This window comes from Theropithecus gelada, unplaced genomic scaffold, assembly GCF_003255815.1.
Source record: "Theropithecus gelada isolate Dixy unplaced genomic scaffold, Tgel_1.0 HiC_scaffold_15989, whole genome shotgun sequence".
Lineage (NCBI taxonomy): Eukaryota > Metazoa > Chordata > Mammalia > Primates > Cercopithecidae > Theropithecus > Theropithecus gelada.
Window position 1 is genome coordinate 2307455 of NW_020257756.1, and position 12693 is coordinate 2320147.

At 36.0% G+C, this 12693-nt stretch overlaps 1 protein-coding gene across 2 annotated transcripts in view; it reads left to right on the plus strand.

Annotated features, from left to right (window-relative positions):
- Positions 1-9666, plus strand: part of LOC112617292 (glucoside xylosyltransferase 1) — a 64754-nt gene extending 55088 nt beyond the window's left edge. Inside the window, exon 8 of one of the 2 annotated variants that reach the window (XM_025374046.1) lies at positions 8782-9581. In XM_025374046.1, coding sequence (XP_025229831.1) covers positions 8782-8943 — 162 coding nt within the window. In that variant the 3' untranslated portion in view covers positions 8944-9581. Of the gene's footprint in view, positions 1-8781 lie in introns of both variants that reach the window. The other variant, XM_025374047.1, reaches the window with a different exon arrangement.
- Positions 9667-12693: the final 3027 nt, after the last annotated feature.

Consider the following 12693-nt stretch of genomic DNA (forward strand, 5'->3'; position numbering starts at 1 on the left):
CTTCACCCCTTTTTTTTATTAGAATGTTCTTCATTTTGGCCTAATGCTTCCTTACAATTAGATTCAGGATATACATATCTGCTCAGAATACTCTATAGGTGGTGAGATGTCCTTCTCAGGCTCTCATAGTCATAGTCCCCTTTGTCTGCCCCTTGCTGGTGATGTTGATTTTGATCAGTCAGTCAAAATGTCGTTAATTTTCTCCACAGTGTAGTTATTTTTCCTTTTATAAGCAGCCTATGGGGAGAACCTTTTAAAATCATGTAAATATTCTGCTTCTCATTAAAATTTTCCTACAAGATTTAGCATCTGTTGTTGGTTCTTGCTCAAAACAATCTTCACTATGTTATTTGCAAATTGATGATTGTTCAATACTAGCATTCCTTCCACATACATCATTTGACACTTGGCATGCATCTGTAAGGAAGAGCTCTCCCTTTTGCACATATATTGACGTTTATATAATCAGTATGAACCCTTTGATACTTATTTTCTCCAGTGATTTGTAATTCATTATTTCCTTCTAATTATGTTGATGCTAAAGTTGTTCCAGATATGGCCACTGGGAGCCCCAGTGGCTATTTCTTGTGCCCCTTTGACATGTGCTCATGACTTTGAGTACCTCCTTTATTTTCTGTTCCAACAAAATATTCCAGGTTTATTTTATACTTTCCCTGCCCTACCCTTGAAATTAGTCATCTGGCAAAGGAGCTCTCCTTCCCTTTAGTAGGCTCTGAATGTTAAGCATGTTTATTGCTACCGTGGTCTCATTGCTTCTGAGCTTTCTCAGTGGCAGAGCTAGGAAGTATAAGCATGCACACATGATGTTATGTGTTCACACCTGATTCTCTAATTCCAGGCCATTCTTCCAAGGCTCTTCTTTGCTTTCTTCTACTCTATATTTTATCTCCTTTCTTCCACAGTTAGAATCCTGACTTCTATCAATAACACATTTTCTCATTTGCTTAATCCTACAATTATTTAAAATAATTTCAGAAATGTTCCATTCATACCATTGTCTCCACCCCCAAACCAACTTACTAAAAATGGCTTAGGATTTGTTTTCAGTCCTTCCTCTTCCTCTCCTCTGCTCCCAGACAAGGGTGTGTACCCAATACTGTATTCATAGGTTACTTGGATTAGTTCTTTTTTTCTGATCTTACAGTGTGATTATTTTATTCATTTGAAATACAGTTGGATTCATTTGTTTCTGTATGCTTTCAGTTTTAGGTTTTTTTCCACTATCTTTGTTGATATAATTGCATTTTTTGATAGGGGGATATTAATACACTTCACAAAGTCAGAATTACATAAGAGTTTACTCTCATGTAACCTGTTATCTTAGCCCTTTCATCCTAACTGCCCCCTACCTCTATAGGGTACCAATTTCATTGTTTTCTGGTTTATCCTTTCTGTGTTTTTAATAAGATGAGCAGATGTGTGTATGTTTTGTAATTTCCATTTTTTTACACAAAAGGTAGTTTAGTGTATATCTTCCTTCATTCTTTGCTTTCTATACTTAAAATATTCTGGAGATATTTCTCTCTCTTTTTTTTTTTTTTTTTTTTAAAAAAAAACAACTGTATGGTACTGTATTTTATGTATGTACCAGAGTTTATTCAACCATTCTCTATGTTTGGACATTTTGGTAGTTTCCAGTAGCTTGAATTATAAATAATGCAGCAGTGTACAGTTAGCTGTGTCATATATATATTTGTATTGTTGGAAGGTGAGTCTTCATGGTAAATTCCTGGAAGTGGGATTATTGGATTGAAATTATTACCTGTGTTCCTCCGTAGGGATTGTTTGTATTCCTGCCAATGATTTATGAGACAGTCTGTTCCCCACATCCTCATCAACAGAGTATAGTATTAGGCTTTTAAAATTTTGTCATTCTGATGGGTGAGAAATTGAATCTTAGTGTAGTTTTAATTTGCATTTCTCTTTTGAGTGAAGTTTAATCTTTTTATATATTTATGAACTATTTTTATATCTTTCTGGGGGTAAATTTTCTTTTAAATGTTTCACCTATACTTCTATAGGTTTTTAAAAAATAACTAATGAAACATAATTTATATGCCGCAAAGTTCACCCATTTAAAAAATATAATTCAGTAGCTTTTAGCATGTTTGCAGAATTATACAACCATCATTATTACCATGAGGGCGTTTGGGCTTTGTCACCCTCTCCTTCCTTTAATTGTTAAAAGTTCTTTGTATGTTAGGAATATTAGTACTTTTCCTGTGATACATATTGTGAATATTTTTCTACCAATTTGACTTATTGTATTTGATGCCATTCAGTTTGTATAATATTTTTCATGTAATAAGTTTATCTTTTTTTTTTTTTTTTAAATTAACAACTGGGTCTTGCTCTGTCACCCAGGCTGGAGTGCAGTGGTACAGTCATGACTCATTGTAACCTCTACCCCCTGGACTCAAGCGATCCTCCCACCTCAGCCTCCTAAGTAGCTGGCACTATAGGCCCATGCCACCACACTCAGCTAACTTAAGTATTTTTTATGGAGATGGGGATGTTGCTGTGTTTCTCTGGCTGGTCTTGAATTACTGGGGTTAAGCAATCTGCCAGCATCAGCCTCCATAGTGGCTGAGATTACAGGCATGTATCACCCAGGCTGGCGTGCAGTAGTGCGATCACAGCTTACTGCAGCCTCGACCTTCTGGGTTCAGTTGATTCTCTCACCTCACCCTCCTGAATATCTGGGACTATAGGTGCATGTCACCAGGCTTGGCTAATTTTTGTATTTTTTGTAGAGATGAGGTTTTGCCATGTTGGCTCAGGCTAGTCTTGAATTCCTGGGCTCAAGCAATCCTCCTACCTTGGCCTCCCAAAGTGCTGGGTTTACTGGGATAACTCACCACACCTAGCCTAACACCCTTTTTTTTTTTTTTTTTTTTTTTTGGTTTAAAGTCGTTATCAGAAAGCTTTTTCCAATCTACACTTGGGTTACAGAACAGGTTATAGAATAATTCCTCCATATGCTGTTTCATTTATTACATTCAGACCTTTGCTCTGTTTGGAATTTACTCTTTTGTATTGGGTGAGGAATGGATACTATTTGACTTTTTTCTAAATGGCTATCCTTTTGTCTCAACACCATTTACTTAAAAAATCTATCTTTGGCTGGGTGCACTGGCTCATATCTGTAATCCTAGCACTTTGGGAGGCCAAGGTGGGCAAGCTCAGGAATTCAAGACCAGCTCAGGCAACTCCTTCAGCCCAGCAGTTTGAGACCAGCCTGGGCAACATAGTGAGACTTTGTCTCTAAAAAACAAAATAAAATAAAAGGCTGTCTTTAACCAAAAGATTTGAGATACTGACATTATCATAAATTCCATTTGTAATTTCTGACTTTTCTGTTTTGTTCCATTGGTCCGTTCATTTGTACACTAATAACACACTCTTTTAATTATAAAGGCGCTTTGCTATGTTTTAATATCTGATGGGGCTACTCCCTCTTTATAGCCTGTTTTTTTCAGTGTTTTCTTAGCTATTGTATATTTATTTTTCCATAAGTATCAAATCCATTAAAAAATTAAATCTTGTTGGTATTTTTAGGCTGGGCACAGTGGCTCACGCCTGTAATCCCAGCACTTTCGGAGACTGAGGTGGGCGGATCACCTGAGGTCAGGAGTTGGAGACCAGCCTGGCTGCCAAAGTGGTGAAACCCCGTCTCTACTAAAAATACAAAAATTAGCCGGGCATCGTGGCACGTGCCTGTAATCCTAGCTACTCGGGAGGCTGAGGCAGGAGAATTGCTTGAATCTGGTGGGTGGAGGTTTCAGTGAGCCGAGATCGCTCCATTGCACCATAGCCTGGACAAGAAGAGCGAAACTTTATCTCAAAAAAAAAAAAAAAAAAAAAAAAAATTGGTATTTTTATTGGGAGTGTATTAGCTTCATATATTAACTCAGGGACTGCTAACGTTTTGATGGTGTTGAGACATCCCAACTAAGAACAAGGGCTGTCTTTACATTTGTCTTTTAGGAATGTTTTATAGCAAGCCTGTCCAGCCTGTGGCCAATGGGCCGCATGCAGCCCAGGACAACTTTGAATGTGGCCCAACACAAGTTCGTGAAGTTTCTTAAAACATTATGACATTTATTTTGTGATTTTTTTTTTTCTTAGCTCATTATTGTTAGCGTTAGCGTATTTTATGTGTGGTCCAAGACAATTCTTCCAATGTGGCCTAGGGAAGCCAAAAGATGGACACCCCTGTTTTACAGGTTTTTTCCTGTAGGTTTTGAATATAACTTAAGTTTATGCTTAAGTATTGTCTTTCTGTTGCTTTCGTAAATAAAGTTTTGTCTTTTAAGCATTTGCTTTAAAAGTTTGGAAAAAAATTATACTGCCCCTCTTTCCCCCATCCCCTAATTGTCTGTTTTCTCTTTTCTTCATGTTCTCATTAGTTACCTTTTATGTAATTAGGGTGGATTGATGGGGGACATGATTAATACTTCATATACCTCTCGATGGGTGCATGAACCAGATCTCTGTGAATGTTAAGGACCAAGACTTGGGGCAAATTCAGGGGAGGTTTGGATGTATGCTGTTACTTAACAAGTTGTATCACTATCTATGTTAGCTGTTTCACTGTTACTAAGGAAGAAGTATTAATACATGTGATCACACAACTCTCATTTAGATATGCTGTCTGTTCTGCTAGACTGTTTAATCTTACATGGGTGGAAACAAAGCAAATAATGGGAGTGCTACTTTGGTTTAAATGTGGGGGTCAGGAGAAAAGCCGATGACCCCTGTTTACTAGGTTCTCATTATTTGATAGTGTGAAATCCTCTGGTCTGTATAGCCTCATCGATAGCAGTGAGAATAAAAACACATAACTACAATCCATGGTGACAGAGATTGTTCTAGAGCTGTGAAACAGTGTGTCTCAGTTTTGCCTTGAAGGGCCAGGGAATGCCTTCTTGAAGAGGAGGCTTTTGAAGTGGGCCCTGAAGAATAAGTAAGAGTTTGCCAGGTGGGTGGAGGCAGTCTGGGCTGAGAACTGCCTGAGAAAAAGGTTCAGAGGCTGTGAAAAGATCCACGGAGAGGTCAGGCATCCATCTGTTCAGTGTGACTGGAGTGATGGATGAAAGTCAGCAGGGGCCGAAATGAAGTGGATGTGGAGATGATACGCCATGTTAAGGTGATGATCTGCCGTGAAAAGGAATTAAAGTTTTCTCCCAGAAATCTGTTTCTTAAACTTGATGGTAGACAAAATGCTAGCAGCATTGTGGGCTACGGTTTTAGTGTATTATTAGCTAAGTTCCTCCTATAAATTTGACAGATGCAGCTTCTAAACAATCAGTTTGTCATGGTATGACTATACTCACTGATGAATTATAAAATTTAGTGTTGATGTTCATTTTAATGTAGCAGGCCTCGTATACCTTCAGAAATTAATACTGTATTTTAATAATGCTTTTTTATGGGTTGTCAGAAGGTGATAAAAATGAAGAAAAGTGCTTGTGGGGTTCTGAGACTTTGCAGGATAGAAGAGAAATGCATTCCTATAAAAATGAGATTCCTTTGTTTCCTTTGAGTATTAAAAAAATCTACTATTAGAGAATTAAATTTCCCTAGTTTTATTTGATCTTTTCTTTGGTTTATAAGTGTATACCTTTAAAAATCCGAGTAATAGTTTTAAGTTGATTAATTACACTTGATTTTTTAAAAAGAAATCTTATTTTTTAAAGGATTTCAGATGATTAATTATCTTTTGTGTTTGTTTTGGGTCTGTGTTAACTACAGCTTACATCTATTCATTTTTCAACTTAATGAAGTTAATCAGTCTTTTATGGTGCTCCTGCTTAGTGTTTTTATATTTCCTTATCTGTAATTCAGTGAGAAGTGTAATTTTTAAAAGAATTGTGTTCAGAAAAGGATATTTATGCAAGTTTCAGACAGAGGCTTAGTCATAGCCATGGAATGCAGTGAACAGTATGAATGATAAAGGATGTGAACTATCTTTAAAGTGTGAATTCATGGCTATGTCTGCCAGCAAATCTGTTTTTATAGTCCATGCATATTTGTTAAATATTAGTTGTTGAGTGAATAAAAATATTGTTTAAAAATTGCAAATTCAAAATCAGAACAAAACATTTTATGGCTCTATAAGGTATTTTCTGCATCATGCATTTCATTCTGAATTATATTATATTTTATTTACTTTACACCTTGTGTATGTTTGCATAACTATCTCTGCAAAGCAGTCTTGAATGTTTTCCTTCCCATAGTGCTGGCTTGCATATAGTTAACACTTAGGATTTGTTGGATTGAACTGCCATTCTCCTATATTTTCCAAAGATGTACTATTCTTTGAAAATACCTCAAATTGCCTAATTATGGTCATCACAGCCTCACTGTTTCCTGTTCTTCAACTGACAGTATAAAGCACGAGCTTCCTAAAAATTAATGTACTGGGTCCTCTGCCAGTGAAAAGAGGGAATGATTAACTGTACATGGAAAGGCTTCTCAGAGGAGCTGACATTTGAACTAAGTTGTAAGGATGATGAGTACCAGGCAGAGAAGAAAAGGTAAGGACAAGTCAGGCATATAGTATGAAAAAAGGTCTGGAGTCAGGTAAGGGCATGCGTGGCCTCTGGGAAAGGGACACCCAGATGTAGGTTATGTACTGCACAAATATGCAGGCACTGCAGATTATGTAAATGGCAGAATGCAGTGTCTTTAGACTATATTTATATAGGTGGAAATTTTGGAAATTTATCTTCTTCCTTAGATTCAAATTGCTTTTGTCATATGGGCAGAAAGAGGTCTAATGAGACACTGTTTTTATTTAAGAAAATATTCATCAAAGGGCTTTTTTTTCCCCCAGTGAAGAAGAAAATATTTTTTAACCACAAACACTGGGATTTAAATCACATGAAAACAAAGAAACTGAATCTCGAGTACTCCATACTCCTGGGAATCAATAGTCTTCCTCTATTCTTAAATGCTTTCATGGTGTTTTCATTTTATTATATGGTAAAAATAATGATCACAGTAGTTTGGGCTTCCCGTAATTTTCCGCCACTCAACCAGTTGTTCAAGTGTTTTTTGTACACATTGAACTATTTCTTGACAGTATCACTTGATGAAGTTTACCTTCTTCAGCCTGGCTACACTTTTAACCCAAACAAATTTGTGTATCTATTTACAGTACAGCACTTTCCCCAGATTTCCACCATTCACTGAGCTTCATCCTTCAACAGGATTTTTTAACTGAGTTGGCATGGTGTTGTTTGCTTAATGTTTGGATAAGTAGTGCTGTCTGGTGGTTAATTAAGTGCATGGACTTTTGGAGCTAGACTGCTGGGACAGAATCCTGGCTTAACCACTTACTGGATTTATAACTGTGAGAAAATCCTCTCTCCTTGTCTTAGTTGTTTCATTGTCAGATGGAGATAATATTACCTATATTGTAAAGTTATTGTGAGGCTTAAATGTGTTAATACATATACAACTCCTAGAATGGTGCCTGGCATGTAGGTAGCAAGCACTCTATGTGCTATTGTTATTTTCATGACATTGTTCCTGGCTAAGTTTCCCCGCCTCTTTTTAGAAATTTTATCTTCAAAACAATTTTAGACGTTTATCTGGAGTATGTGTGATTGATGTTTAAAAATCACTCCAAGGGTGATGGTTTTATGCAGTTAATACTTACTATTTTTCTTGCTCAAAAGATGTCAAAGTTTAGGATCTCTTTGCATCTCTACAGTGACAAAACCCATGTTTTAAACAAACATCCAAGTTCATCCTCTTCTCCATAGATTGACTGCAGCTTCCTGCAGACTCACTAATTGTGCTTGGGGTGATGCTTTCATTTCCTCTCCCTCAGCATGCTAGTGAACCTTAGGGATAACCTTGGAGATTTCTGGTTCTGAATTTCCTTTGTGATTTTGCATTTTTCACCAACTTCAACTTCCATGTAAAATGTTCTACTTTTAAGCCCCATCCATCTTTCTAATTGAAAATATACCTAGTTGAAAATACTAAATCACAAAATACCTGGTTGAAGATACAAAGATTACACATTATTTCCACTTTAGTACCACAGCCTTTTCCAAAATATATTTCTTGATACTAGTATATTTTATAGTAAGAGAAGGACTCTAGCCAAAAATATATCTTGGGACAAACAGTCAAACAACACTCAACAGATTTATTTTCTGTTTTAGTTTTTAGACTTTTGCCTGTGCCAGTCTGAATCCCCATGAGGAGTGCCTAATATTTAGCGGTTTTCGAATGTGTTTATTGTTGGGATCTTTCTGTGCAGTTAGGGTTCTGTGGGAAATGCTGAAGTGTGTTATCATCTTGCATTCCTCCTGCCATATGCCTCTACTTCATTTCCTTCAATTCCAGCCTCAGCAGTATTATTACCAGAGTAGTTTTTAAAAGGTGGGACGTGGGTGTGGTGTGTGGTCAAGCTCTTCTTTTAGCCAGTCTAGCTTTTATTAGTTTCGCCCAGAAACTTGTAGGGCTTTTGGTTGTCTTCTTAACCAGTATTTCAGAGTCTTCTCTGCCCTTGTGCACGTTCTCCAGGATTCCCCCGGAGATTTACCATGGCTGTCTTTCTTTAATGGGAGATAATAGTTCTGTTTAATTTATTGAAAATATTTGTTAAACATCTAATTTCTGTGAGACGTTAAATGGAGATTGTTCGTATTAAACTGATTGAAGAAGTTTGGAAAATAATTGAATTTATATACGTACTTTTGCCTTTTAAATTTTTTATTTTTTAAAATTTTCTTTCTCTAGTGCTCTTTTGAAGATGACAACATCCGTTCCTTATTAAAACCTTTAGAACTGGAACTACAAAAAACAGTGCATACATACTGTGGAAAAATTTACAAAATATTTATCAAACAACTAGCAAAAAGTGTAAGAGATCGTTATGCCACATCACCAAAGGAAAAGTGATTCTTGGTGACTGCTAAATCAAATGAATGAAAACAACAAAGAATCAGAGGATAAGTGTGAAGGAATCGTCTTGGATGAAGTATTCAGGAAGGAATTATTCATCTCCAGAATAATTTTTTTTCCCTAAAGAAGTTAAATGAGCAGTATTTTCAGGTAATGAAGAATAAGTTAAAATCTTGGGCCTCAACAATGAAACATTTTTTATCTCTGATATTTTGTAATGTAACTATCATTCCAGTATTGATGAAAATATTACTGAATGGTTTTAACCTGCAGACTTCTGTTGACTCATACTCTCAAGAGTGGTAGGGGTGTGTAGATGGAGAAAATGTACCTCAAACAGTGCAAACACTCAGACTGTGAGTAGAGCAATAATTTTATGTCAGCACTAACCTCACTTTAAATGTGTGAGAAAAAAGTTTGTTTACAGGAGCAGAAACAGTTCTGTTTCTAAAGAAATGTGACGTAACTGATGTAACCATTGACAATCTATGTGTGCCTTTATACATTTCATCTCTGTTTTAAAATATTTTTATGACAATCATGTTTAAAATTATTTTTAGATTATAAGTAAGCTGCATGTTAAAAATTGAACTGTGTAAGGTAGAGGAAAAATACTGAAAACTTTGGGGTTTTAATCTGTGTGTGCGCATTTGTGTGAGAGAGCGAGCGAGCGAGAAATGTAGTGTTTCATTTTGTATGCATTAAACTGTCTTGCCAAAACTCAGATTTAAGATTGTTAAATAGATATTTGGGAATTTGTTTTAAATCACTTTAAATGAAAAACGTCAGCTTTACTGGGCATTCTGGAAGCAAAATGTATTATGCTGATGATAAAGTGAGAACCTTAAGAGTATACTCATATGATGGTGGAAAATGTGATGGACCAAAATACATAAGCTATATACTTTCTGTGAGTAGTAATTTTAGTTACAATGGAGTAGAAAAATGTGGTCCATTTAAACTTGTCTTCTACCTCATAATGGCCTTGCAAGATACTTTTGAAGAAGCAAATATCTAGAGCCTTACTTTAAGTAAGTTAAACAACTTAAGTGGATGATTTGGATTAAGATTGTTACATCCACCTATAGAAAATGTGGTTTTAATTGGCTTGATGTGCATATCTTCCTTTTTTGAGTGTCACTTAAGACAGTTAATTTTTTTTTAAATCTTGAGAAAAATATTGTTTCTTTGGCATTCTTGACCTGTTATCTAATATAAATATAGATTCTGAATACTTAGCATATACTATGCTGGGGCACATATCTTATTTTACCAACAGCATGATTATCTATATGGTTAGCTTCTTTTTCTCTCTGATATTTTAATGCTCAAGTAGAAAATTGAAAATCATGAAGGAAAAATATCACCAGTGAAAATCGTGGCAGTTAGTTTTGTGAAGACACAGTGACCTCTGTGGAGACATGGAATGTGCAGAAAGAGATGGTTAGTACAGTTGTTCTGTCATCTGCAGTTCAGTCAGGGGCAAATTGAGAGAGGAAAGTTTAAGCAAGGTGCATTAGAAGTTGATAACCAGCCCAGCATTCTTAGAACAGATGGGTTTAGAGAACACAAGTTGTAGTTCCTTGGCAGAATGCCGTGGTGGATATAAGAAACTGTGAAATTGAGCGTACTGAGTAGAAAATGAGAATACTAAAAATGTGAAGTTTGGAGGGTATGTATTAGATCTTTTCTAATGGTCCTCAAATAGATCATTGCCTGCCTGACTATATAAGATTCTTGTTGGGAGCTTAAGAGTAGATTCCTGAGCTAGGACTTTGGAGACTGTGGCTTGCTGTATCTAGGATGGAGTCTGTGAAAAAGTTTCTAATGAAGAGATTTAAAAATTATACAAAACTAGAATAGTGCATTGATAACTCAACATCCAGATCTGACACTTACCACTATCTTACCATGTTTGCGTCATCATTTTTTTCTTTGCTTAAGTATCTTAAAATCCCAGACATCGTGTTATTTCACTGCTGTGAACACTTTAAGTAGATACCATGATATCACACCTAACAAAAGCAGCAGCAGTCCTTCGGCTTCCTCTCATAGCCAAATTTCCCTGATTATCTCAAATATGCCATCTTCTAGTTGGTTTGTTAGAATCAGGGTACAGAATATAAGTCACATGATGATTTTGTTTTTAACTCACCTCAGACGACTTTGATGTTAGCTACTTTGGGAACCACTGGAAATTATTTTGCCAACTTGAAGTTAGGATACCACAATTCTTGGCACAGTTGGTAGATTATAAATGTGATTTTGAAATATTAGAGGAAGCATTTGGGGTTAATGACAAGATATGAATTTATATTAGTAAGTTCGATAAGATTTAATTTCCTCAGTGAATGGAGAATCTCAGCCCCATGGGCTCTAGTTGATTGGGACTTGTATAGAGCGTGGTCACAGTTGAATCCAACTGGACTGTATGCTGTGGTCTCACTCATGGTGTGGATTATTTACACTGTCACACACTCTACATGGTGGATCAGTTGGAAGGTTCTTCATCTGGTTTATTTAGACCTGACCTAATTGATCGTTTTACCATAAATTGAATTAATAGTGAAAGCTCTCTTTTAGGTACTGTTTCTACCTAAAATTAAAGGTATCACAAAATGTGTATAATAATTTTTAAATGAATTTTCTGAATTTATCTTTAGACAAGGTAATTCTTCTTTTGAATTCTAAAGAAATGCAGTTCTTGGAGTTGATGAGAGGTTGAATTATAGATGGACAACTTAGAGAATGTATTCCATTTTCATATAAATGGTCTTTCATAAAACATATATCTATGCAGTTTATATAAATTACATGATTTATTATTTGAGTCTATGTATTTTGACCTCAGAACTATCTCTGGGCTACAGTATTACCAAAGTGGGATGCCTTTAAAATGCAGTCAGACTTCATTTGTGTGAAGTAGAAAAGAACTTGGGAAACCTTTAAAAATATATATTGTGATTTACGCTTTAAGAAAGTGCATACTTTTTTCTAATGAAGAGTAGTTCATAATATATAAGGGTTTTAAGGCCCTGAAATAATAATAGTGCTTACTCATTGCTCTCTCATCTTGCCTCCAGTCAGATGTTATTGGTATAGTGAAAAGAAGACCAGATTGTGAACTAGATCTGGATTCTCTTCTTAGTTACTCAGGCATGTTATTTAACCTTCTCTGTGCCTTAGGTTTTAAAGTACAATCAGTGTACCCTTCAAACCTCACAAGATGAGACTCAGAAGAGATAATGGATTTGGAAGCATTCTTTGTGGCTTATGTTAGGCCACACCAGTGTTACTTTTGAAGTTCTGTTTTGTTCTGTTGTTTGTACAGAGCGTTCAGTTTACTCAGGCTGAATGTTTTCTGACATATATCTCCATTATGAATTTGTTTATTTTATGTAAGGAAGAGTTTTTCAGGAAGAGAAAGTAGAGAAGAAAAGAATGATGTAACTAAATCAAAAAAGAAGGAAAAGAGAGGAAGTGAGAAAAGGGGTGAGGAAAGAGAAAGGAGTAAGAATGGGAATGGCAAAGGGCAGAGGAAGAGAAAAGATGGAATGCGTGTATGGAAAATTGAGAAGTAGAGATGGAGAGAAATGGTGTGGAAACATTTACTTTTTGAGTTGTAGCCCTCATGCTACATCCGTTTGCTTGCCTAGGCTCTCTGGGGTCAGGAAAGGTGCTGACTTCCATGGAATGGGGCAGCAGGGCCTCCTGTATTTGGTTTGTTAGTACTAGAGTTGTCTCCCA